At 42.0% G+C, this 26,283-nt stretch overlaps 1 protein-coding gene across 1 annotated transcript; it reads right to left on the reverse strand.

Moving 5' to 3' along the window:
* Positions 1–1,514: 1,514 nt before the first annotated feature.
* On the reverse strand, positions 1,515–22,290 carry cfdp1 (chromatin remodeling protein CFDP1). The gene is made up of 7 exons (XM_023397344.2): positions 21,807–22,290; positions 19,211–19,337; positions 17,419–17,647; positions 16,064–16,173; positions 11,483–11,614; positions 5,546–5,704; positions 1,515–2,717 (listed from the first exon to the last, which is right to left on the reverse strand). The coding sequence occupies exons 1-7, from the start codon at positions 21,874–21,876 to the stop codon at positions 2,630–2,632; spliced, it is 915 nt and encodes a 304-aa protein (XP_023253112.1). The 5' UTR covers positions 21,877–22,290; the 3' UTR covers positions 1,515–2,629.
* Positions 22,291–26,283: the final 3,993 nt, after the last annotated feature.

Genomic DNA, 26,283 nt, shown 5'->3' on the forward strand with positions numbered 1-26,283 from the left:
GGCTGCTGTGGGGAATCATTACAGTGAACTGCCTCTGCTGAGATGTTTTGATTGAAGTGGAGCTTTATCATCTCATGATGATGTAAACGCTGTTTCAGCCTCCTCCATCCTGACAAGAAGAAAATTAGAGACACACACACACACACACACACACACACACAGATAGTGGGATTTTTATGGCATAGGTCTGACAGGAGATTATCCTCACACATGTTCATATGCAGCTTATCATGGTTGAAGGTGTGTGTGTGTGTGTGTGTGTGTGTGTGTGTGTGTGTGTGTGTGTGTGTGTGTGTGTGTGTGTGTGTGGAAGGCTTTAGTAGTGAATCACCAGCTGTTTTAGGCAGCAGTCAGGAGCAGTCCTCTTCTGCTTTATTCAACATGCACACAGTATTTCACCATCTCTTCATGAGTAATGTGAGTAAATAGCTCAGGATTTACTGTACTGACACCCAGGCCCTGTTCACACCTGTTCACACCTGTTCACACCTGCATTAACATGCCTCTCCCTTAAACTGCAGATTCATGTTCCCTCCTTTCCACAGCACCTCTGAAACGACCTCCTCCCACCTTACAGATAGAGGCCAGGATGAGGCCTTCCCCCTCTATGTCTCTAAACCCCCTTCACCTTTTGAGTTCTGCTGGGTGTTTGTCATGTGTTTTTTGCTTTATCTTCAATGTAACTAGCATTTCCTTTATTTCCTTTTTATCGTTGGGACAATGGTACATTTAAAACAGATATGGAAGTTGATTGATATCGTTTAATCTAATCTATTTATTTATATTTCATGAAGTAATGTTAATCATTATTTGAATTATTTGTGCTTCTAATGTAAACCCTATTGTAGCCAAGTTCTATCTGAAAGACATGCTGCTAAACATGATGTGAACGATGCAGGGCTCCAAATTTATGGATTTGCAAAAGAAGAAGAATCTATTTAAAGGCCCAGTGTTTAGGATCTAGTGGTGAAATTGCAGATTGCAACCAAATGAATAACCCTCCCCTCACCCCTCCCTTTTCCAAGTCTGTGGGAGAATCTGCAGTGGGCTGCAGGTAACGTAAAAATGCAAAAGAACCTTGATCGGAAGGTCCACTTACTTCAACAAAAGGTATTAAATTGAGTATTTTCTAAAACTACATCTGACTAAACTTCTGGTGACGGCTCTTTAGGTGAATGTGACGGTTGTAATTTATTACAATAATGGTGCTACATAAACAACAGTGTTCTTCCTGTCCTATGAGTCAAATCAAATATGAACCATTTATGTGTAATTTCATCTTAATAGCTGAATGAAGTCTTGAGTAATGGCTAAAACGTGTTTTCTGAGGTCACACTGACCTTGACCTTTGACCACCAAAATCTAATCAGTTCGTTTTCAAGTCCAAGTGAACATTTTTCCAAAAGTTCCCATAAGGTGCTACTGAGATATTGCGTCCACGAGAATGGGAACTACCTGAAAACAATACGCCTCTGGCTCCAATTGTCACCTGGAGGAATAAAAATAAAGCAGACTTCAAATGATCCGTTTGTGTTTATTGCATATTTGATATTTACAGAGAACTGTATAAAGACAAGAGATCAAACATCCCTCTCACCTCTCCTCCTGTCCGTGTCTTCATGTTGGTTCATAACCAGGACAACACAACAGCTGAGGGACGGGTCGGTGTCAGCCATCAGTGTCCAACAGTACCTGGTAACACTGCACAAGAGTGCCAGGATGCGTTCAGGAAAGAAACGTTCACAAAACGTTCACAAGAGCCTTGAGTTGTGTTGCCTTGCAGCCAGTCGTGGGTGAATTCAGAGCTTTGTTGAAATGGTTGGATCAGTTCAGCAGCTGTGGTCTGGTGCTCTCTTCTTGTTTGTGCAGAATATAACAGAACTAATCTGGGACTTCAGTGTTTAGTCCACATACCAAACAGAGAGAGAAGACGTGATGTCTTAAAGTCAAACATTTAATTATTTATAAGCAGTAGCTTTAACACAACTCTTGTCTGGGGATCTTGTTTCTGTGTTACAGACCATGGACGTTATCTTTAAGACTCCAGGTATTAACATATGATCTGGATCACAAACATGCGCTGCCCTCACACACATCACGTGTTAATGCCTAAGCTTTAACTTTGAAAGGAAAATTCATGTTGGTAAAAACGAACCAGATCCTCACTAACTGCTTTATTTAACTTGTTGTGCTCAATTGTCCGACAGCTGTTAAACTGGTGAGTATGATGTTTTCATTACAAAGAGAAATAAAGGACAAAATTACAAAAATAAGAACAAAGCTGTAATAAAACTAAATGGTTCTTTAACCCTGAAGCTGAGTCCTGGTCTTCAACAGGAAGTAGGAGAGAGTGACCTCACTTCCTAGAAACGCCCTCAGTGAGAAGGTTGGTTCCCACGACGATGGAAGCACAGAACAGTCAGAACGCAACCATGACACAAACTCTGCCTATTAATACCCCGACCTGAAATAGACTGAAGCCACAGCACCAGAGAGCTCCACAACTCTGTCATTAGAGACAGATACAGGCAGTCCAACATCTGTTCCACTGTGTGTGTGTGTGTGTGTGTGTGTGTGTGTGTCTGTGTGTGTGTGTGTGTGTGTGTGTGCGCGCTGTCAGTCTGTGTCATCATTTCATGTTGTTCAGTCGCACTGCTTTTTCTAACTCAAACTGGCGATGGTCGACTCGCTCCAAGAAGTTCTTCCGCTCCACATACCTAAACACACACACACACACACACACACACAGAAGGAAAGACAGAGAGCTTTAGACGTACTTTTATCATCAAAAGTACAAACACACTGAAATTACAAATGAGGACAAAGAGTACAGAAGCAATGTGCCCTCCCTCTCTCTCTCTCTCTCACACACACACACACAGGCTCTGATACCATACTTAACATGCACTAACTTCCAACCAAGCAGAAGAACGGGAGCTAATTTAAAAACACTCAGACACAACAGGGACTCAAATCAATTTAAACACACACACACACACACACACACACACACACACACACACACACACACACACACACACACACACACAGCAGGAAAAGCTGTGTAACTGCTTTCTGTGCTGAAATGGAAAAAGTGGAGAGAGATGTGGGTTAGTGGTAGGAAAATGTGTGTGCGTGTGTGTGCGTGTGTGTGTGTGTGTGTGTGTGTGTGTGTGTGTGTGTGGGGGGGGGCCTCCCTGGAGTACCCAGTCTTCCATCTCTCTCTCCGTCCCGACTGAAGCGGGACTCCTGCTCCTATGTTTACACTCTGTTCTTTCAAGCTGTTGCTTCATAATTAAAAACTCACTGTCAGCTCTGTGTGATTATTGACATAAAGCATAAAAGCCATCATGTCAGATGAATTCTCACCAATGTAACACATTGAAAAAAAAAAAATCTAACAGCTATTGGTTCTCTGCAACTCTTCAAAAAAAAAAAAAAAAAATCAGCTCCTGGTGGTTGTCTGCCTCCTCCACTCAGACTAGTCTCAGGTTTCATCCCTGTTTAAAATGTCATAATTGTGTGAAGTCTTGAATAATGGCTGAAAAGTGTTTTCTGAGGTCACACTGACCTTGACCAAAAGTCTAATCACCAAAATCTAATCAGTTCATCCTTGAGTCCAAGTGAATGTTTGCACATCCGGTGGCAACCGTATCCAATGTGTCATTAGTCCATCATATGTGCTAACGGCTCACTCCTGTAGGGGATGTAACTGACACAGCCTTCTCTCTCCTTTTAATATCATGAAAATAAAATGATCCATGTATGTGGTGATAGTCACAATGTCTGACATATAATAATCACATATGAATTAGCAGTAGACCAAACTCTAATTTGAACACTGAAACAAAAGGCTTTATACTATTGTTGCCTTGTAAAGTGAATATGACGAGCATTCACTTTACAGTGTCTGTCACTGAAGTGTCACACAACCTTAAAGAGCTGGAAAACACAAGATGTAAGTCACACCAGCATTTAGAAACAGTAGCACTGAGACACTGACTGACTGGATTCCATTGAATATCAGCACATCTGGATGCACATGTTCTGTAGTCAGTCAGTCAAAGTGAAAACAGGCTGGTTTATACAGCAGGACAAGGATCCAAAGCAGACCTCAAAATCCACCATGAACCATTTCAGCAAACGCAAGCTGAAGCTTTTGGAACAGACCCCGGACCCCCCCCCCCCACCTGAACATCACTGAAAACCAGTCTTAAATCGGCTGTGTGAGCAGGGCAGATAGGAAGTGAACTGGTCTGCAGGAAGCGGATGAAAATCCGTATAGAATAGAGAGACTGAGCTGCTACACAAAGTGTTTGCAGGCTGGAATATTCACCAATCAACATTATACTGACTTATTGCTGAGCTCTAACTGCACATAGCCACACCCCCATCCCAAATTCATGTACAGACGTAGCTTAGAGGCCAATTCCTGGTTCAGCCGAGGCGCACTGAACCCTCTGCAGTTTTGTGATGCAGTCGAGTGGGACTGCTCTTGCAGGAATGACACCGACAGAGACGCTAAAAACATTGACTGAGCCGGTAAAGACAATAATGGAGCTGGTAAAAACAACGACCGAACTGGTAAAAGCTTTTAACTCTTTGCGTGTTTTGACAGCCCCATGTCCAGTCCACCTGCGCTCGTCTCATCTCTTTCTTTGTCTGAGGGCCTGTTTAGACTAAAACATGGTTTCTTCTTCAGTGGAGGATATTTTGGAAGGTGGTTTTCACCTGAACGCTGTGTACTACACTGTGACGTCTCACCTGTGGGCGGAGCCTGTGTGTTTAACGTGGGGTTTTAACAGCAGTTTAAACTCACACGCACTAACATGCACGGCCACCAGACCTGCTACCAAAACAAAGCTTAGAGAAACTCAGATTACAACAACACACACACACACACACACACACACACACACACAGAGGGGGTGTGACTTCATTCTCTGCTCAGGACGCCGTTACTCCACTATATCTTTATGTAGAGAACAGCTGCTTGCTGCTGTATTATTGTCATGTAAATTTCGTTTACAGAACCTTTAAGGTTAAGAGATCTAAGACTCACACTGGGAAATGTGGGCAGGAACAAATCAGATGAACAGACTAACCATACCTCCATAACCTCAATATCAAGCAAATAGCCAAAAAAAACATTGAGACTGGTTGACAGGTGAGTTTTCCTCTACTTCTGTAGTGAGATAAACCCTGAATCTGAATATGAGTGATGCAGACGACTTTGACTGCATCAGAGAGCAGAGGGGAAACGTGTGGAGTGAAGGAGGAGGGATCAGTGTGTTACTACTTCAGGTCACTGTACAATCTTGAACAGAATCCATGGTGAATGTGACTGTGCGCTCTCAGTAGAGGAGAAGAGAGGGGGAGGGACAGGGGTGATAATGCTGGACTGACATTCAGTGACAGTCCTCATGATGTTTTAGAGTTTTTACCCTAACAATATATTTCAGTGAGGAAAAGTAAACTGGGGAAATATTTTGTAATTTCCAGGATCAAACTGCCCCCGGACCAGCACACACTGACAGGATCTTACCCCTCTCTGCCTCTGTTGTGGATGGCCAGCTCCTCTGTGATGCCCTCCTCTGATTTAAAAGCGTCCCAGTCCATCTTTGACTTCTCCAGCGTACTCATCTTCTGCTTCTTCCCGCCGATACGACTCAGGACGCCCGACACGCCTGCGGACCGCTTCGCACTGCAAACACACGAGAGGACACAACCTGAAGAAGACACACACACTGCAGGTGCTGAAGGGTTTCCACTACACACAGCAGAGAGTTTATGATGAACAGGATTCATTCTAACGCACTAAACTACTTTCCCACGGAAAGACTGTTTACAGCAGGCAGACAGTGTAAACTTCAATTCAGAGCCTCTGCACTGTCAGTGATCTGTTTCTGATGATGAGTCAGAGTGTGACAGAGCAGCTTCACTTCTGTTGAGGCCGGTGGAGGCAGCTGTGTTGTACTTGCTGGGGTCGGTTATATACAAAGAATTGCCGCATCAGACACAGCAAACTGCAAAGTAATGGAAGAACACCTGTAGAAACAATGAATTACTGGTGAGCACAGCTGGTCCATTTGCTTGTATGTATCAACTGCATGGGTGCTGGAACCTTCCTCTTATTGGTAGGAGTGGAGAATAGACACAGCATCTACTGAGCACCACAGAGCTGACAACTGAGACTTATTCTGACTTTACCACCTTCAAATCCACAATCTTTCTTTTACTGAACCTTCAATCCTCATCATGAAGTCAAGTCAAGTCAATTTTTATTTGTATAGCGCCAATTCACAACATACGTGATCTCAAGGCACTTTCCAAACAGAGCAGGTTTAGACTTTCTCTTTATGATATCATTTACAGAGACCCAACAATTCCCACCAAGAGCAGCGTTAGGCGACAGTGGCAAGGAAAGAGGCAGAAACCTCGAGCAGAACCGAAGTCAGGGTGGGCGGGGCCATCTGCCTCGACCGGTTGGGAGCTAGAGAAGGAGAAAGCAGAGAGAGAGGCACACAGCCTGGGCGCTCATGTGTTTGAGAGAAAGAACAAATGGTTAGAATGATGCAGTGATATTCAGAAAGTTTCCAGGGATGGGGTCCCACCCGCCGGTGGGAGGATGGCAACAGGTGCAGAGCCTGAGTATGTTAGAAGAATAAGAAGCTGACTGAAAGTTAAGGCATAAAAATACATTTTAAGTTTAGATTTGAAAGTGTGAACAGAGTCAGACAGTCAGCCTAACAGAGTCACAACATCAACACGCTGCAAAAATGTAAGGTTCTCATGTGTGTGTGCAAGTGTGAACCATCTTCTCCTCCTGTTCTGTCTTCACGTCTCTGTTCTTCACTGTTCAATTTCCATTACAAATTTTTATTTTAATATTTTGATGCTTTTCTGTTGTATGCATGTGTTTTTAATATATTATGTAAAGCACTTTGTCTTACTGAATGAAATGTGATATACAGATAAACCTGCTTGGCCTCATCATTCAGCTACTGGGGACCAATCAGTTTTGGGTTCAGCACATGGACAAAAATAAGCGGACAAAGTCCACAAAACCTGACATGTTAGGATTGACTTGGTTAAACCACAACAAAATACTCAAGAAATTACATGGGTTTAAAGTCCACACAAACACACACACAACCAATAACGCAGCTGCAAATAAACCATGACAGGCTGAGCGTGTGATAAATGATTCTGTTTATGTGTGTTCCACTCTGTAGAGAGGCTGAGAGATGAGTTTAAACATCACAACAACAGGTCTGTTCAACACTTCAGTGCCAATTTAGCAAAAAGAAAAAATACTAATTTAGTATTTAACTTTGTAAAAAAATATTTTTGCTGCTCAGAATATTTTTTTGTTGCTTGGTTTCCAACTCGTCCATCATCAGTTTTGTTCTGGTGTCACTGCTGCTCGTCCACATCTCTGGTCTGTGAAGTGACACAGTATGAGGAGAGTTTCTTTTAAACTGAGAGCTGTAAATCTGTGAAAGCATCATGATGATCCACTGGAGACCACAGAGCTTTTCATTCACTGCGGCAGGACTGGACTCAGACGCTGTTCATGACTGAATCATTTACACACTGTTGTTTTGATATTCCACACTTACACACACACACACACACATGAGAACATTACATTAATGCAGCGTGTTGATGTTTCAACCAGAGGTGACTCTGTTAGGCTGCGTTTACACTACTATGTTTTCATTTTAAAACTAAATGATCTCGGTCCAGACGAACACACCTGAAAGCGCAAACATACGTGACCATTCACGTGCACTGGGCATGTGTGGGCCGGTGTAAACAGGAAGCACATTGTCTCCTCTGCAGATGATCAGTTACAGTGAATCATCTGAACAAGGAACAGCAAAGACAGCTGTACAATTAGTAGCAGTGTGGATGGCAGCAGTAAACATAGGAAAAGAGATATACAAAAATGTAGTGTGGCTGTGTCCTTAGATTTATAGTATCAAGTGAGAACTATGTCACTGAACATCTTGGTTCTTTTCATCTGTGTCCTGATCTGTGCTGCCAGGCCAGCTGCTGGAACACTCCTGTGTCAAGGAGTGTGTGTGTGTGTGTGTGTGTGTGTGTGTGTGTGTGTGTGTGTGTGTGTGTGTGTGTGTGTGTGTGTGTGTTAGCCCATGTCATTGTGCAGCCTGAGATTTCCTTCCTGTTCATGAATAGATCAATAAGTAAAGTGTGAGCTTCCACTCCAGTCAGCTGAGTCTTTTCATCTCAGCCATTAATATATCCAGATATTACACGTTTCTGTGACCTCTGTGAAGCACGAGAGGCTTCGGCTTCATCTTGTTTATCATTCTTGTATCCGTTTTCTTCATGGGACAAGTCTGACTGAGTAACCTCGACAACCAGCAGTGAAGCCGCTGAGACACTGGCAGTGTCAGTAAAACTAACATCGTCATTCATCATGAAGAAGCCGAGGTGTATATAGGTCAATACATTAGGTTCAACATAGAGCTAAATATTATATTAAAGGAGCAGTTCACCGCTTTCTTTCTGAGAGAGATGACGGGTTCATGGATCAATTTCATGTCAGAGTCTTCAGCTTGAGCCGGACTGAGGATGTGGTCTTAAAACCTGGTTCTGTCCAGGAGCCAGTTTGACAAAGACATCTCAGACTGGTCTGTAGTGTTGGTCCAGTTTTACTGTTGCTCACAGATCAGTCTGATGTTTGTCAGACTGTTACACAAAAACAAAGACTGACTCATTTTAAGACAAAAACATTAGAAGCCCTACCCCCACCTGTGCTGACCAGCAGCACCCAACAACTAAAAACAGGAAAACACGGCTAATGTGACTAACAATGTTATGGAGACAGCAAACAGAAGGATTTTTTTTATTGTTATAGAGGTACAGTAATGTGATGAAATGAACAGGCTATTGCATTGGTAGTTACTGTGTTAACTTGCTAGCTTACTTTTGGACGATAGTAACGTGGTTTGCTCATCAATAAATAGCTCGAGTTAACGTCAGTTAACGTTATTCCCTCTTTAAATTCATCAGGGGAATTTGGAAATATTAACATTATGAGTATTCAGGTGTTGTTTTCACCTGCTGGCTGTATCATACATTTTATTGACATCTGGTCAGCCAACGTTTGCCCTGCTTGTAATAGTCACACAGAGTTACTAAACTGAAATGAAAGTGTTCATTCATGCTGCATGCCATCTTCATTTACTCCTGGCCAGTAACATCGAGGCTGATGTCTACATGTCTAATCTTCAATCTTCTTCATTTGTCAAAAGAAATTTTTAACACTAGTGAGATTTATCAAGAGGTGTGAGCATCAGCCTACATGTGAATATCCCTTTGTAATTATACAGGGCCAGCCCAAAGCCTCTACTATACCATACTGCAACATCTGAACATTACGTGTCTCAAAACTGATATTAATATAGTCAAGCAGATGAAAAGAGATATTTTTAGAGGCATTTCTCTGTGAAATCTCCAAATTTTCCACCCCAACCCTAAATAAAAAGTTCTAAACACACACATAATAAAATACAAACATTTCTGATAAATAAATTACATATAGACACGCTGTGAATAAATATGTGTCAGTACTACATTCACCTGCCGAATGGAGACAAAGACATGTGGTCACCTGATCGCTCAGGTAGGGACACTGTGCAGACATGAACACAGGCGGCTGGATCGAGTCAATATGAAAGCGAGACACTAGTGGATTGTCAGCACCAGACAAAACTTGCCCATGTCTGCTGTACAACACATCATGCAGCTACATTAAGCATATTGCATTTGCAGTTAATATTTTTTTTTTTATATTTTGATTGTCTTCACTGGTTTCTTTAACATCCTATTTTGTTCAATGCCTCATTTATATTGTATTTATAATTTATTTTATGTCACTTGTTTCTTATACTGTTTTTATTTAGTGGATTATTTTCTATCTAAAAGAACAGAAAATCTCAAAGACAGAGCTGTGCAGTTTCTGTGTGAGTGTATGAACATTGGTTGTGAAAAACAGACTGTGATGCCGGGGGGGGGGGCGCCAGCTAAAACCTTGCCTAGAGCACCAGATTGGTCAGGGCCGGCACTGACTGTTAGTGTATGGATGTGTTGGTCAGTGAGCTTTAGAGGTGTAGCATCTTTGAACTGTGGACAGAGTGAGCTGTCTGTCCCTGTTTTCAGTCTTTGTGCTCAGTTCACCTCTGTACTGAACACACACACATCAGACTGATGTCTGAACATCTCGCCGGCAGAGAGAAAGGGTTCTTTAATGTTCGTTCACGGGACAAAACAAAACTGCTGATGTGCTAAATCACTGCTGCTCTGATTTCTACATTTTTAGTTTCATTTTCAAATCAAGAGAAATCATGAACTCAGACCTGCTGTCCCTGTCGACCCGTCCCTCTGCACTGTAGTAAACACACCACTGTGTGACGTTACATAAAAGCTACACTATTATCTCAATCTGCAACAAACAAACTTCAAAGCTCTGTGCGTGTGTGTATGTGTGTGCGTGTGTGTGCGTGTGTGTGCGCGCAAGGTTAATGAGGGAGTGGTGCTGATGGCTCTTTCCTGTTGTGCAAGTTGTCGCCTCTTCGTGCAAACACGCATAAAAACACGCACACACACAAACACAATGTGGGGGGTGAAAAGAGTCATGGAAGATGTGTGATTGTTTACTAAAAGTCCTGTGTTTGTGTGTGTGTGTGTGTGTGTGTGTGTGTGTGTGTGTGTGTTTGTGTGTGTGTGCACATGTGAGCCCTACCACACAAGTTTGCATGTGTACGTATGTGTGCATATAGAGCATCTAAACCCAGATGCGCGCACACACAATCACGCACACACGCACGCATGCACACACGCACGCATGCACACACACACACACACACACACACACACACACACACACACACACACAAAAAACTGGACTGAGATAAAAAAGGAAATAACTTGTGGACACACTGTACTTCCTGTCTGCTGGCAGATGATTTCCTGTTTCCTGTCTGGGGTTTTGGAGGGAAGATGCACACATCCCAAATGATTTATTGCCATGCCAACAAAAGGTATTAAAAGAGGTGGAAAAAAAGCACATGCACGCACTCTCAAACACACACACACACACACACACACACACACACACACACACACACACACACACACATTAATGGAAATTCCATTACATTGATGTCTGAATAGAAGCTCCAGCACAAAATAAATTTCCCCGTATACTGTAACACAGACACACACACACACACACACACACACACCTGCTGGACTGAGGCTCTGGCCTCAAACAGCAGCTGGTCTCTGGGTGCTGTGGTAACATCTGTCCCCAAGACAACTTGCAGTGCCATATTATCATATATTACTACATTAGCTGACATATTGTAATCCTGGTTTGCAGATGTCGGTGTGGGAGTGAACGTCATGTGTGAAGGTGTGTGTGCTTGCGTGCGTGTGTGTGTGTGCGTACCTCGGGCCAGGAAGAGGTGGTTCAATGTCGGGTGAGCTCCTCTCTTCGTCTTCAGTCTTCTCCTGTTTGGTGTTTTGACTTTTCAGAAAACTCTTAGCTTCTCTGGAGTCTGCTGACACCTGTTGACTCACCCTGTCAGAGGAAACACAAACTCTGTATGTGATTCTGGTCTTTCATCAGGAGACACAGAAAACATCCTGGTAAGAGGAAACAGGTCAAAATGGTTAACTAGTAGTATATTTTTATCTTCTGACGTAATGACTGATTAGTTGGACTAATTAAACATTCGATTCATCTCACTGCAGAATATTCAGTGGTGTTGTCTCTGCCTTAATTGGTGCTTGGTGTGTTCAAATACTATGTTGTTTGATGATAGCAGCCTGCGTAATTTACTTTATTTGTTCTGTTGAGAATGTTTATAATTCTAACTCTGCGGACACCACGTGTTCCCTATGCCTACGTATACTGCACACGTGCATCATGAATCAAATCAAAATGGCCACATTCATGCAAGACGAAGAAGAGCTGCTTTGTCTGCTGAACTTCTTCTTTTAAAGATGAACTGAAGAGTTGAGGGAAGCGGAAAACCTCCTCACACAGCCTCTCTTCAAACTCAGTGTCCATGTTTGTTTTCCAAATAGGAACCGGTTCCTAACGTCCGGTTCCGGAACCGTTAAGAAGATGTTTGAATTTTGATTCTTTTTTTCGGTTCCTAAATGCCCGCACTAGTTTGTTTTCGGGGTTTGTATCACTCCGCCCGGCGTGCTCCGCTGAACATCACTTGTTGAACATGGAACCGCAAACGCCGCTCGAAAGTCTGGCTTCATTTTAATTTAAAAAAGGAAGGATTCGCACAGTGCAACACCTGTGGTGAACCTATTTCTGCCAAAGGAGGATGCACAACGAACATGACAAAACACCTTCGCGTGCTGCATGGTATAAAACTTAACGAGTGCACTGTCGAGTGCGCATTGTCACGACTGCGCCAGGGTTTGAGTTTGTTTTATTTTGTTTCATATACATCCACCTGGGCTGCAGCTCTTTGCTTTTTAGACTGCTGCCAACTTTGTTATAGTAGTGTTATTTCAGCAGAATTCAGTTTTACAGTTACAGTTAATGAGTTCTAATAGAATACCCTAGTTACAGTACAGCAACCAAATTAAACTGTGTCAAGTCAACTGACAATGTGAATAAATAAAAATGGCCTGTGTAAAGGCTTTTTCAAATGAGAAAATTCTCGTTTTTTTTTCTTTCCCGCCCCTCAAAGAATCAATCGAGAATCGTTTAGAACAGGAATCGATATTGAGAATCGAAATCGTTAAAACCCTAGTTATAAATACCTGGATGGTGCACTGAAAACGGTCCAAAAACTGATCGCAAAACAATGGACACTTCTCACCCTCAACGTCCGTCGTCAGAAGGGGAGGGACCGGTGCAACCTAATTTCCATGTTGCATGACACAGGGGGCGACAACTGAGGTCACATGTTGTGATCTTCATTTCCGGTGAGAGCACAACAGTAGTGTTTGTAATGAGACAGTGCTACCCTGTTGAAATGCATGCACTGAGCCAGTGAGTGTGTATGTGCCAGCTCAATGAGCCACCATCAGGAAAACTTCATATCGTGGGGCCAGTCCCTGAATCCCTTATAAGGAGCTGGGAGAATTCTCCTGGTTGAAAGCAGCTCTTAAGAACCTTCAGCCTGTAGATGGGACGAAGTTGTTCAAATGCCAGATACCTCATAGACCGTCAACTCTCTGCACAGAACACCATGCTCCCAGCATCCACAGAGGTGAATTTGAGGCTTTTGAGCAATTAACTCTACAAGTCCAGGTGCTGGTTGGAAAACCCAAGACCCTCTGTGCTGAACTCAGGTGTGGATCACATGTGTCCCGCCTGCTCAGTAAATTACCACCAGAACTGAGATTGTCATTCTGCCGCCAAATATTCCATAGACCAGGTGATTTTTCAGACTGGTTCCTTTATGAGTCCTGGTGTCAGGACGAAGAAGGGGTAAGGAACACAGATGGATCCGGGGGAGCCACAAAGTGTTTCTACTAAGAACCCAATGACTCAACAACAGACATCACTAAATAAAAGGAAGAAATCAGAGCACTCCATTCTAGCGGGAGACGGACAGATGGATCGTGCAGTGTCAGCAGTAATGTGGACGTTGTAAAGGACTGTTGTGGTGAAGAGGGAGCTGAGCCTGAAGGCAAACCTCTTGATCCTTCTTCCAACCCTCACCTCTGGCCACGAGCTCTGGGTAGTGACCAAAAGAATGAGATCGCGGGTACAGGTGGCTGAGACAGGGTGAGGACCTCAGGCATCTGATCAGGACGCCTACTGGGCACCTCTCTTTGGAGGTTTTCTGGACACTTCCAACAAGGAGAAGACCCCGGGGAAGAAGAAGAACTAACTGGAGGGATAACGTATCCCATCTGGCCTGGGAACACCTCGGGATCCCCCAGGAGGACCTGGAAGGCGTTGCTGGAGAGAGGGACGTCTGTCTGGAATACTCTGCTCAGCCTAATGTCACCGCGACCCGACCCCAGATAAACGGAAGAAAATGAATGGATGGATGGAAATTTAGAGCATCTGTGTTTAGGAGCACTACTTCAATTTCAGACTTTCTCTACAGAGCAAAGAAGGTGGATACAGGACAAGAAGAAACGCTGGAGTTGCAGGAGATCTCACCGAACGTTCCAGCATCTGCCAAACGCAAATTTAATCTCCACAGCTGCAGAGCTCACTGCATCCAAACCTCTGTGTTAGAAAGTAAATTATAAAACAGCATGCACACGCACACACGCACGCACGCACACACACACAGTAAGAGACACACATCTGTGTCCATAGTGTAACTGTGGGGTTAGAAAGGACTATATGAGGAAAAACCGCTGCATCCTCTGGGAACATCAGCACTGCACAGACACCACAACCACTTGCATCCATCATGAGGGCTGAAAGGCTTTCCCTGTTATGCATGCTAATTATATGCAGCCATAATTACACAGAGCAGAGCACACAGCTCCACAGATGATGAGGAGCAGCATTTTGAAAAGGCGAGTTTCTTCTCAGCGGGAGAAAGACATCCGAGCTCCAAATATTAAAAAACTGAAGAGACCAACCATCAGGTTCAGGTGATGGGTGTCTGGATACCGTCTGACATATTGTCATGTTTGGACCTTTAACCAACTTCGCTGCAGAATAAATGTTCAGACATCACACATTGGAGTCAGTAGCATTTACTGTGGCTCTGGGGATTGGCTACAACCATCATCCATGTACTAATCTGATGCTGCTGTAATTACAGAGCGCACAGCTTCATACATAATGAATCAGATGAATTATACCCAGGCTCATATTTAGTCTCTGAATAAAGCCTGCTCACATGTAAACAGTTAGAGGGGGACATTACTCGCCCCACATAACTAGCAGGGGTGTGGCTGTCTTTGTGATATACAGCACGTTCATCTTACACACTGATCATTAAGACTGTTTTTATGGGAACACTCAGCTGTTTGTGTGGCTCTTATTGAAGGAATGTCATGAGCTGTGATAATTACTTGGGTTCAGTTATGACACGACTGCAAACTCAGTCCGTCCCAGGGGCTCATGAGACCGTTCACACTGTCAGCTCCACATAATTAAGGGACAGGATTACTGCTTACAGTGTAGGATCAATTGTATGAGTGCAAACACGCTGCCGATACTGATTTTAAATGTATTTCCTGTCTTTAGTCGGTTAAATTTGAAAATGTTCATTACATTCAACATGAACCAAAGTGATTTTACAGTTTTTAGAGCCTAAAGGTTTGTAAAACTTGTCCTGAGGATGGTACTGAGGGAGGGGTGATGGGGTCTTTAAAGTGAGAAGAATTCATTATCCTGGAAAAATAAGTGTTGACCTGATGGTGGCGCTACAGGTAAGGTCAAGACAGGATAACAAAGGCAAACCACGCAGAGCTGTAGTTCATCCTCGGCTGCTGAGGTAGGTCAGTCACAACAAAAAAAGACAAAGAGCGACTGCACCAGAGACAAATTCCACTGATTACAAGTTTCATTCGTAAATTACAGACCACTACGAGACAAACCCCCACCACCAAAGACCTGTATTGTGATGGAAACAACACACAGGGAGCTGGACTACCACGGTTCACTCTGTTCCATTTTTTAACCAATCATGGTTTCAAATTTTATCATTATCAATTTGTGTGTGTGTATGTGTGTGTGTGTGTGTGTGTGTGGCACCATCTACTGGTCAATATGAGAATGGTTTAGTTTGATCATTATTGTACAATATGAAGTTACTGCACAGAATGAATAAAAAGGCTTCTATTAACAGATTGTCAGGAACTGAACGCAAAATTATTAAATATTCTTATTAGCTGTCATGTTTTTCTAATCCATCTTTCAGTGTTGGAACTTAAAAGCTCTGATTTTATTTTATTTTTTACCAAACTGAATTATTTACATGTTGATGCTGTTCCTTCAGAAAACTTGGCTGTTTTTCTAAAAATTTTTTTTTTTTTTTATATACTAAGCTAAACTGTCTCAAACTGTGCAGATGATTCGTACCTAACTTCTTCTCCAGCGAAGTCAAAAACTTTAGTGATGGTGACTGTTGCAGGTTCCGGTGCTTTCGTGTCTGCACTCACAGGAGAAACCTTCAACACCGAAGAAGTGGCCTGAGGATCAAAACAAGAGAATCAGTCTGAGAGGGAAAACATGACACACACTGAAAATGCTGCAGGTTTGATGTGTTCTGATGATCCTGTGTATCCTGAGTCAGACATGTTTGGGTTTTAACATCCTTGAGATTAAACATGGAACCAACTTAGTCATACAGTGAAAGAAAAAGCAGGTGAACCCTTTGGAATCATATATAAATTATTTATGTTTAAATTTGTCCTAAAATATGATCAGATCTTCATCTAAGTTATGAATATGAACAAACACAATCTGTTTTAACTGATATCAAACAGATCACTGCATTGCTCTTGTTTAAACATTAACAGTGCATCTGGAAAGTGTGTGAAGCCCTCGACTAATGACATGGACATGAACAGAAGTGGATGTCCAGCTCAACACAGATGATCAGTAACAAAGAGTAACAGCTGAAGGCTTAAAGGAACCGTTGGATCACTGGTTCACATCTCTGTTCATGAGTCGACCACACACAGATCATGGAGTCCTGTTGCCATAGACACCAAAGAGGAAGCTGCTGCATCACTGAACTGAAGTTTGACTCTCCACAACACTACTCGTTGATGGACTGATGAGCCTGAGGCTAAACTGTGTGAAGAACATCAGCTCTATGTGCGGTGTAAACAGGTCTCTGCACACCAACATGAAAACATCCTCCCACAGGTGAAGCAGGTGGAGGGAGCATCAGGATCTGGGTCGCTGCTGCTTCTGGACCTGGACAGCTCCACATCATCAAGTTTATCAAGGTTTCTTTCAGGATGATGTCAGAGTGTCTGTCCACCTGCTGAAGCTCAGGAGAAGGTGTTGATGCAGCAGGACAATGACCCTGAACATCAAAGACAATCCATCTACCGGAGTGGTCCAGTCAGAGCTCAGACCTGAATCCAGTGGAGATGTTATGGACTGCGCTGAAGAGAGAGAATCAGTCTGACTGAAGCAGCTTTATAAGGAAGAATGATCCAAACTTCCTCCTGAACATTGAGCAACTTTGATCAGCAGCTACTGGGACAGCTGGTTTCAGGTTCAACCAGTTATTAAATCCAAGGATCACTGACCGCTTCCAGCTACATTGTGAATGTTTAATGACAGAGATTATAATCGTTTGTGTGTTATTAGCTGAAGCACATTGTGTTTGTCTGTACTTGTGACTTAGATGAAGATCAGATTACAGTTTATGAGCAGTTAACGCAAAAGACCATTTCCATTTGGGTCTAGAACATCTTTACCTTCTGTTCGGTACTGGACTGGGAGGTAGGTGTGGACTCTTTGGGTCTGGATCCGACGTCAGACAGGAAACTGGCCCAGAGGTCATCAGATTTCTTCTTCTGTTTTGCTTCATCGTCCACCTCTACCTCAGTGGGTTTTACCAGCTCTTCCTGTGGCGGCTGCGCCTCCTCAGCTCCAGCTCCATCCCTCTCCTCCGTCTCTATCTTCAGGACTCTTATCTTCCTCTTTCTGTGGGTGTTTTTCAAGGATAAGGTCATCATCATTGGCATCACATCCCTTTATTAAGAAAAGCCCTGAGATTTTTCTTTCATTAAAAATAAAACAAACACCTCTAGCCAATGACAGCAGAGTCAAACATCTTTGGGTAATAAAGCTGCCTCTGAATCATGGTTCTACATCAGTGCTTTGTAACTTTGCTCTGCCTGTGAACTTATTTATAGTTCATAAATTATAATTGTAGTTCATAAAAAAATACACCATGACTGTGACTAGGGATGGGTACCGAACCCCAGTATTAAACGGGCCCTGGGGCCAAATTTTTGAAGACCATAGTACCGATTAGCTCCGACGTTATTGGTCCTGCTCTTGGTACTGGAGAAATAGAAAAAAGGGGTGGGATCAGCTCTGTGTCACACAGTGGAGCACCATGTGACACACACACACTGGGTGATGGTGAAGTAATGCAGTAAATCATATTGTATTACATTTCCATCATTACAAAATCAGTCTATAATAGCGATTTGTTCAAAAACAATGCTGTTGAAGTTTGTTTAAGCACCAGATCGATAAGAGAACCTTAAAAGTAAGGGATCGATGAGAGAACTGTTAAAGTACCGGATCAATAAGAGAATAGGGTTGTCACGATAGAATTTCAAACTTGATACCGATACCCAGGAAAATACTCGATACCATTTTTGATACCACAGGGAGAAAAAATGACAATAAATTAAGAGGCATGAAAATGTATTTAATATAGATTAGACAATGCAATAACATACAACAACATACAAGAATAATAACTTAACAGACGGCTAATGTGGCTATCGGCTAATTGCTAATAGTTAAACAGCCATTTAACCGGTTTATGATAACTGTTTAATACTTCAATGTTGTTGAAACGGGAGCTTCTCCAAACTCCTCATAAAGACTGGGGTGTCGGTCTTTAAGATGCTTCGCCAAGTTTGTTGTGCTACTAGACTTCGTCGCCACCACTTTGTAGCATTGTTTGCATATAGGCTTATCAGTATCCTTAGCCTTTCCCTGCTCGTTTCCCTCGTATGCAAAATAATTCCAAGCGGTACTTTTGCTTTTGTCATTTTCAACTAAAATAGGTTGAAAAGGTCCTTCAGCAGCAGCACTTGCCATGTTAATTTGGTTTTATGCTGGCGACACCAGCTCAGTGTTGTGAACGTCAACTAGTGTTCATGTGCTGCTAGTGAGGGAAGGGGCTGTGATGTGGTATCAATACTGTTGAAAATGAGCATCGAATCCGATACTAATTCTTATTATCAATAAGTATCTGAGTATCGATTTTTTTGACAACCCTATAAGAGAACCTTAAAGTACTGGATTGATAAGAGAACCGTTTAAGTGACGGCTTGATGAGAGAACCTTTAAAGTAAAGGACCAATGAGAGAACCTTTAAAGTACTGGATTAACAAGAGAACTGCTAAAGTACAAGATCGATAAAAGAGCTGTTAATGCACTGGATCAATAAGCAGTATGAATTAAAGCAGTAGTACTGTTAAAATCTTAATGATACCCATCCCTTACTCTGTCAAACCCTCTCACCTCATACTAATGTCCTTTTTCTTCCTCTTCTTCTTGCTGACATCATCAGGGTGTGGCACATCGTCATCCTCGCGCAGAGGGTCTTCCTTTTCACACTCATTAAGGTCATCCTCGCTGAGGTTATCGTCTAAGGAGGAAGAGAACAGGAAGCAGTGGAAATGAGAACCACGAGATCACAGGGATACGTTGCTTTTTCACTGCGGTATGAAAAAATGCATACATTCACAGCCCAGAACACTTTACTGTCAACGCCAGTTTCATTATTGGAGGTTTTTCACACATTTAACTGACCGTGACGTATCAGTGGTGGATAATGATTTCAACCATATCATGAAGAACCAGGATTCAGTTCTGTATATCAGGCTTATGAACTTCACCTAGACCTTGTAACCTGTCATTATGATGGAGTACAACAGTATCTGACCCCTCATCAGTCTGTAGTGCTGGGTTGAGCACGTAATTTATTTCAGTTCTGACGTATCCACCACACTACGTAGCACACATAGCAGTCCATCTCCTGTTGTACTGCTGTTTCCTGAGTACACAACAGTAATGTTTGCAGAAGTTTTTCTTAACTTTATGGTACTTGGTGAAACCTTTTTAATGGCACAATGTCACCGGAGCTCTCCAGCTCTACTGGAAGAGTGTCACTGATGTTGACCTGGTGATGACCTGCACCAGAGAACTGGACCCCCAATAGAAAGGATGGATACGAGGTGACAATCGAACAACTTCTCTGTCTGAACGCCTCGCCCTCTGTTTTCTGTGTCCAGTCCAGACTGTAGTCGCAGCCTGTGTTGTACTAATGTGTCCCAAAGCCATGTCACAGCCAGCACACATTTGCGTTGGAATAAACACCATGTTGCATGTTTGGTGTCTCTGACACAGAGGGACACTGACTGTAATATGAAGTGCTGTGTGTTGACCATGCTTGGCTGTAGTTATGTAATGTGTGTGTCTAGCTGTGAACCTCACAGTGTAGGAAAACCAGCGTTATACTTTATCCCTATTTCGCAAAAAAATGACTGAACAATATATTTTCTCATGTTCTGTCCCTCTCTCAAACAGCAGTGTGGCCCCTGGTAGTTCCACAGCATACAGGTACAGACTCAGGAGTCTGGTAGAGGTCTCAAGGAAGATTTGGGATGCCCTTGTTGCAAACCACATGCCAGCTCCAAGACAGGACTGGGAGGTGGATCATCCCCAGTGGCTTATGTGCTGTTGATGGCAAACACATGGTATTAGCTCCCGTCTGCTCAGTGAAGGTACAAGAGATGAAACGCTTATCCATTTCATGCAACATCACAGTAAAGAAGCCTGACGGTTAGTATTAACGTTTGAATTTTAATTATCACTATAACCACGGTTGATTACCGTGGTTAATTTAACTCACGTTAAGTTCTGTACGTCATCAACCAGCAACAGTCTCCCAGACAGGTTGTGTTGTGTTACTTATTCAACATTTTCAGCACATTTTAACAACACCATGATAACAGTGATAACTGTGATCATTTTAGTCACTATAATCATGATATCAAATTTTTATGCCATTTCATCTCTAGAAGGTACAGACACATTATCAGCAATCAAAATGTGGAGGCAGGTGTGGAGGAAACATGTGTCTCGACAATTTCATCAAGAGAACTGCAAGAGATCCTGGAATCATTAGAATGGGAGATGGACGCTGTGGCAGGTCTTACTGATGGCAGAGACCTTGGTTTCCCTGTACTCCACAGTCTATGACAACGCCATAAAGACTACATTCATTTATCGCGTCTATAATGTTCAGGTTTTTTGACATTCATAGAATTTACCAATTTAATTTAATGAGTAATGTATTTGTTAGTGGTGTGGTACTGGAGTGCACTATTTTCAGTAGTGTTTCTAGCATTGTAATATATAATCACTGCTGGATGTAAACATGGAGGACAAAAAATTAGAAACACCTCTTGATATAATGTAGTCCAGTGCAACATCACTTTGAACTATGACCTCCATAATAAACATATCTGATTTTACACATTTAAGTCGAACATCTACCATATTTACTTATTTATTTATCACTGGACAAATTTCATCTTGTCAGTAATCAACTTTCACTTTAAACACCAAACTGTGTGAATGTGACCATATTTACGTGTAAATTTGCCATAGCTGATAGATGAGTGAACTGGTCAGGCAGACGTTAACCTGACAACTGGGAGGACGGTTTGTAACCAGTAATAAACAATGTGCCCGTTAGACTAGGTCCAAAATTACGTTAACCACAGCAAGTAAATGCTATTTGATGAATCTAATTCAAGCCGAAATTACCAGCAGACTCTATTATTTTGAATAGAGTCTTAAGTCATGTTCATCGAGGTGTGCAAGTTTGAGAAACCAATAAATGATCGTTTTCTTAACGGACTTCTGCACAGTGACACTAAACGCAGGTAAGGACGAGCATGAATGATATATATTGTACACTATATCATGTTAAGTAGCATGTGTGTTGTTAGTCTACGTGACCTCAACACACGATTAAATTCACTACGTCCTGTAGTAACTCGTATTTACTAATAGCTAAATCTAGCACAGCCCCAGGTGACTCCCTCACCTGACGGGATGTAGTCTGCGTCTTCATTAGACGAGTATCCGTCAGAGTCGTAGTCAGAGTAGTTCATCATTTTGGAGGAAAAGCTCCTGACTCAAAATGAAGTAAATGAAACAGCTACAAGGCGCCGGTATGTTTCCTACCAGCCTCGGTGCTTTCACAGCGTCACAGACGTCACTCTAATGGACCATAAACGTCTCTTTACTAACAAAAACTGAATTTAAACGCGGCTCTTTTAGTTCTGTGCAAGATAAAAACAAACTGGTTGTTTGAAATGTATGAAATGTGGTTCTATTGGAGCTTTTCTGGAAAATGAAGAACACAATGTAACTTCCTGTAGAGACGGCGAGCTCGAAGGCTCAATTCCAATCCGCCCCGCCCCTTTTCACTCTCTTCCCTACACACTCTTACTGCCTTTGAGCGTGCGCGTGGAGGCTCCGCCACATTAATTTTCGTCACCGGAGGATGTACGCCGGCGAGTCTCTTGTAAACACGCTCGCTAACCTTTCGCTAACCCACCAGTTATAACTGCGTGGCTACTACACTACCCGAGTATCAACTGCGCATGCGCCAAACTGGGCACAAACTGCACAGGTGCAGGAAAACAAGCATGGTGATGGTGGGACACGGATCACAGTTGCTGAGGTCGAAAAGTCAAAATAATCTCCGTCTCTAAGCCCTTCTCCTCCACCTCGATTGAAAACGTCCAGAGGTTCAAGAAAAATGTGCAAGAGAATTCATAAGGATTTAGGAAAATAATCTGACTGCACTTAGACTACAATTTTTTTTTTAAACTAATTTTATTTATAACATGAGACCTACGCCTTTCGTATTGAAACTGAAATATGATAACATGAAAAAAAGTAGAGTAGCCTAAGTAAAAAGAGTTGAGCCATTAAAATAACTCAATAAAAATAAGCAGCCGAGACAGAAGTAGGTTATATAGAATTTGATGTGTACATTTGAAGTAGAGAAAATACATTTTTGGTGCAGTGAGCAGTTTTGAAACAACATTTATGTATAGATTGTTATGATGATGATAAAGATGATAAGCTCTGCACTGATTTGAAGGAGAGGAAATCTCTATGGAGTTCCATCAGTTCTGGGTCACGTCACAAACATAAAACAGCTGCTCTGTTGTTTCTACATTGACATGGGTCTGCCTGGTGAAATTACGGCATTTCTCCTTTCCTTTCATAAAGGAAGCTCCAATGTTTCCTATGCTAAAGGAGATAAGATAGGAAGCACTGAAGCTCCTTTCGTCATCATTTAGAGAAGTGGAGCAGCTCTGATCATGATGCTGCTCAGATACTTCAGCTCACTTCACTCAGTTTCAACCTTAAACCTAAAGAACATGATTTTTATTAATATTATACAATCCTAATAATCCTCCAGCAATGAACAATATATAATTGGTCATTTTAACCAAATGCTACATTCATAAAATTAAATTTTTTAAGAAGTTGTCATCTTATATGACACTTAAATGAGCAGATCTAAGCATGTATCTTGTATTATCTTGTATTAAGAGATTCATTTAATGCAAACTAATTTATGCAAAGTTATACAAACTCTTTGGGATTATACCTGACTGAGTGAAGCTCTTGTTGGGGTTCACATTTTTGTCTCGTTTGTTTGTTTTGTTTATTTTTTGTTGTTCTTCTGTTTGTAGGCCGACATTTCTTGCATGGAACTAATTACTTTGTGCTTTTAGTGTTCTATTTATACTGTAGGAAAATATTTTTAGATAAAGAATTATGGAGAAAAGTTGTCAAAAATTTGGGAATCACTAGAAGTAAACATCGAGGTGAAAAAATTTCACTTTTTATTTTTAACCAAAAGTTGAATAATTAAAATCCATTTTTAATTGTTGGTTACAGAGACCTTTCTAGTGTGGGTGGTATTTTACTTTCTCAGATGAAAGTCTGTCCAGGCTGGTGTATTCAGCTTTATCTTTATGTGTTGATCCCATACAGAATTCATATGGAAAGCATTCATATGGAGTATGTACGGTTGCATCTGATAACACATGAGCAACTTTACACCATCAGGGCAGAGCCACAGCATGTGGAAATAAGAAACAGAAAAGGACATAAGATAATGGCTGAAATAGAGCGTCTAAAAGAAGCTGTTTGTTTTACTCCTGATGGGACAGAGATATTTAAACACACTACTGTGTCAGTTTTAGTCAAAGGGGCTGAAGTAATGATGACAGTCAACCTAACCTGCTGCATTAATGGCCCTGCTGGCTATGGAGGTCGCTGACCACGGCTCTACAGCGTTCACAAAAGCCCTCTGACCAGCAGAGGGGGCTGTTTGCTTAAATTAGCCCTGAGTCTGAGACCTTGTTGGGGTCTCTGGAGACAGGAGTGAGACACAAACACACACATTACTAGTGCCTCCAAAACTACATGACTATTTTCATCATTGATATTTTCTTGATTATTTTCTAACACCCTCAAACAGTCAACTTATTATTATGTAACACAAAGAAATACAGCTGATTTTCACATTAGAGAAGCTTAAACAAGAGAATGATAAAGTTAAGGTTGAATTTTGTTAATGAATCAATGGACTAGGTTAAAGTTGCTCAAACATATTCTTAAAAAACTGAAAATGAAATAGATTTAGAATTACATGCTAAGACCTATTGAAGGTAACTTATATGACAGGTGATTTCTTGTAACCTACAGGAGCAGTAACTGATTTTGCTCATCATGATCTGCTGGTTCATCGCCTGTCTCACCTGTCCTCTGTGAGGATGTCAGCAGACGGTAGAGTACAGGACACTGGCATCACCTTTTCATGCCATTGTTAGAATTTTTGAGGGCACTATATAGAGCAGAACATCCACACTCACAACTGGGACAGTAAAATAAAGTGGTGGCGGCGCCTTGTAAAGTCAACAGTAACAGATTTTGGACACAGTCAGTGGCTGCAGTTTCTTATGAAGGTTCAAACTGAGTGGCCCTCTGTGACATATCACGTTACCTTGACGATGCCAAAACATTTTGGGTCCAGGTTTGGGACTTTTGATTTTACATGTTTTATTCCCTCTTTTTGCTCCCTGTTTGTAAACAAAATAATAATGTTGGATCAGATCTGATGAAAGCAGATTTGTAATTTATCATCATGTCAGCACAGGACAAATGACTTACAGGTAACATTTGGGTTTGTTCCTTTCATGCTTGTTCTTCTTCTACCTTATTCCTTTTTTTTTAGCTTCTGGGCATCCTTGTAATCACGTTGTTTAATGTCACAACATTATGAACTTTGGTTAATTCCCTTAGGCAAAGAAGGGGGGGATTTATACATGTCCAGTCTCTGTGTCTGATTCAAATGATGAGCACAGTGCTCATTGTAAGGCCTCACACACCTGCCTGAGCACAGCCACTCTCATATCTGAGCGAAAGCCCTTTCAACCCAGATCCAACAGGCTGCTACTGAATGTTCTGTATGTGGGACGGAGTCTAATTAAACCAGTGTGTGTTCATGGTAATGAAGGAACATGTGACTCACCTTGAGCTTTACTCCTTCCAAAATAAATGTTTGTGCAACACTACAAGATATATATAAAATAGAAGACGGTTAAGCCCACACCACATGACAAATCCGTCCACAACTTGTATGTAAATTCAGCTCCAGACAATGAACTGAGAAAGGAAAACATTTCACAATTCAATCTGCTAACTCACAAAAAATAAGTGTTGATATGGGGATACATGCAAGGAGCAGATGGAAAAAAAAGGATAAAGTTAAGTTAAAGAGTCCATATTGTGGGATAAGTAAGGTCTAGGATTAGGTTCTATATTAACACTGTGAAAGTATCAACGCCTCAGTCCACAGAGAAAATGCACACAGCCTGTATTCAGGTACTGAGCCTTAAAACCAGCCGTCAGGACTTCTGGGACTTTAGCCGCTTTTTTCCATCACAGGAACTTTCCCCAGGAACCAGGAACCTTTTGAGGAACTATGCGCATTTCCACCGCAGGAACCAGGGACTAAATTTAGTTCTGGGGTATTTGATCGACCCCCAAAAAGGTTCCTGGTCGGGGGGTAGTACTTAGTACTCGGGGGACTTAAGGCCGCGCTGGAAACGCAGACAACAATGGGCCACAGGAACCTTTTAGTTCCTGAAGAGAAGTACCTGCAACTTAAACTTAACTTTTGTGATGTCACAACAAAGCAGTCGCTGCTCTCAGCCATGCCCAAAACCCCGCCCACCTGGACCCACCATCCAACCTTGCAGGATTTGGTTTCTCTGTTGTTACCGGGGCTCCAGAAAGAAGCCTGACAGAGGAGATGTGAAACTACACTGAGATGGTTTTTGGTTCTTAAAACCACAAATATATCTTCTTATGGATCAACACTTCAAAATAAAACACAGAAGAAGAAAATATGTAGCTTTAAATGATGGAATAACACGTCTGTCCTGAAGACAGTCACAAAGCATCATGAATAGGACAAACAAGTCTACTGA

The sequence above is a fragment of the Seriola lalandi genome, unplaced genomic scaffold (assembly GCF_002814215.2).
Source record: "Seriola lalandi dorsalis isolate HSWRI2012SDOR001 ecotype SW California unplaced genomic scaffold, Sedor1 jcf7180002055008, whole genome shotgun sequence".
NCBI lineage: Eukaryota > Metazoa > Chordata > Actinopteri > Carangiformes > Carangidae > Seriola > Seriola lalandi.

Coding starts and splice junctions, on each gene's coding strand:
- cfdp1 (XM_023397344.2), bottom strand. CDS start 21,876: ATGATGAACTACTCTGACTACGACTCTGACGGATACTCGTCTAATGAA. Junction 5,705..11,482: donor CCACCTCTTCCTGGCCCGAG/GTACGCACACAC, acceptor GTGTGTTTGCAG/TGCGAAGCGGTCCGCAGGCG. Junction 2,718..5,545: donor CACAACAGAGGCAGAGAGGG/GTAAGATCCTGT, acceptor GTGTGTGTTTAG/GTATGTGGAGCGGAAGAACT.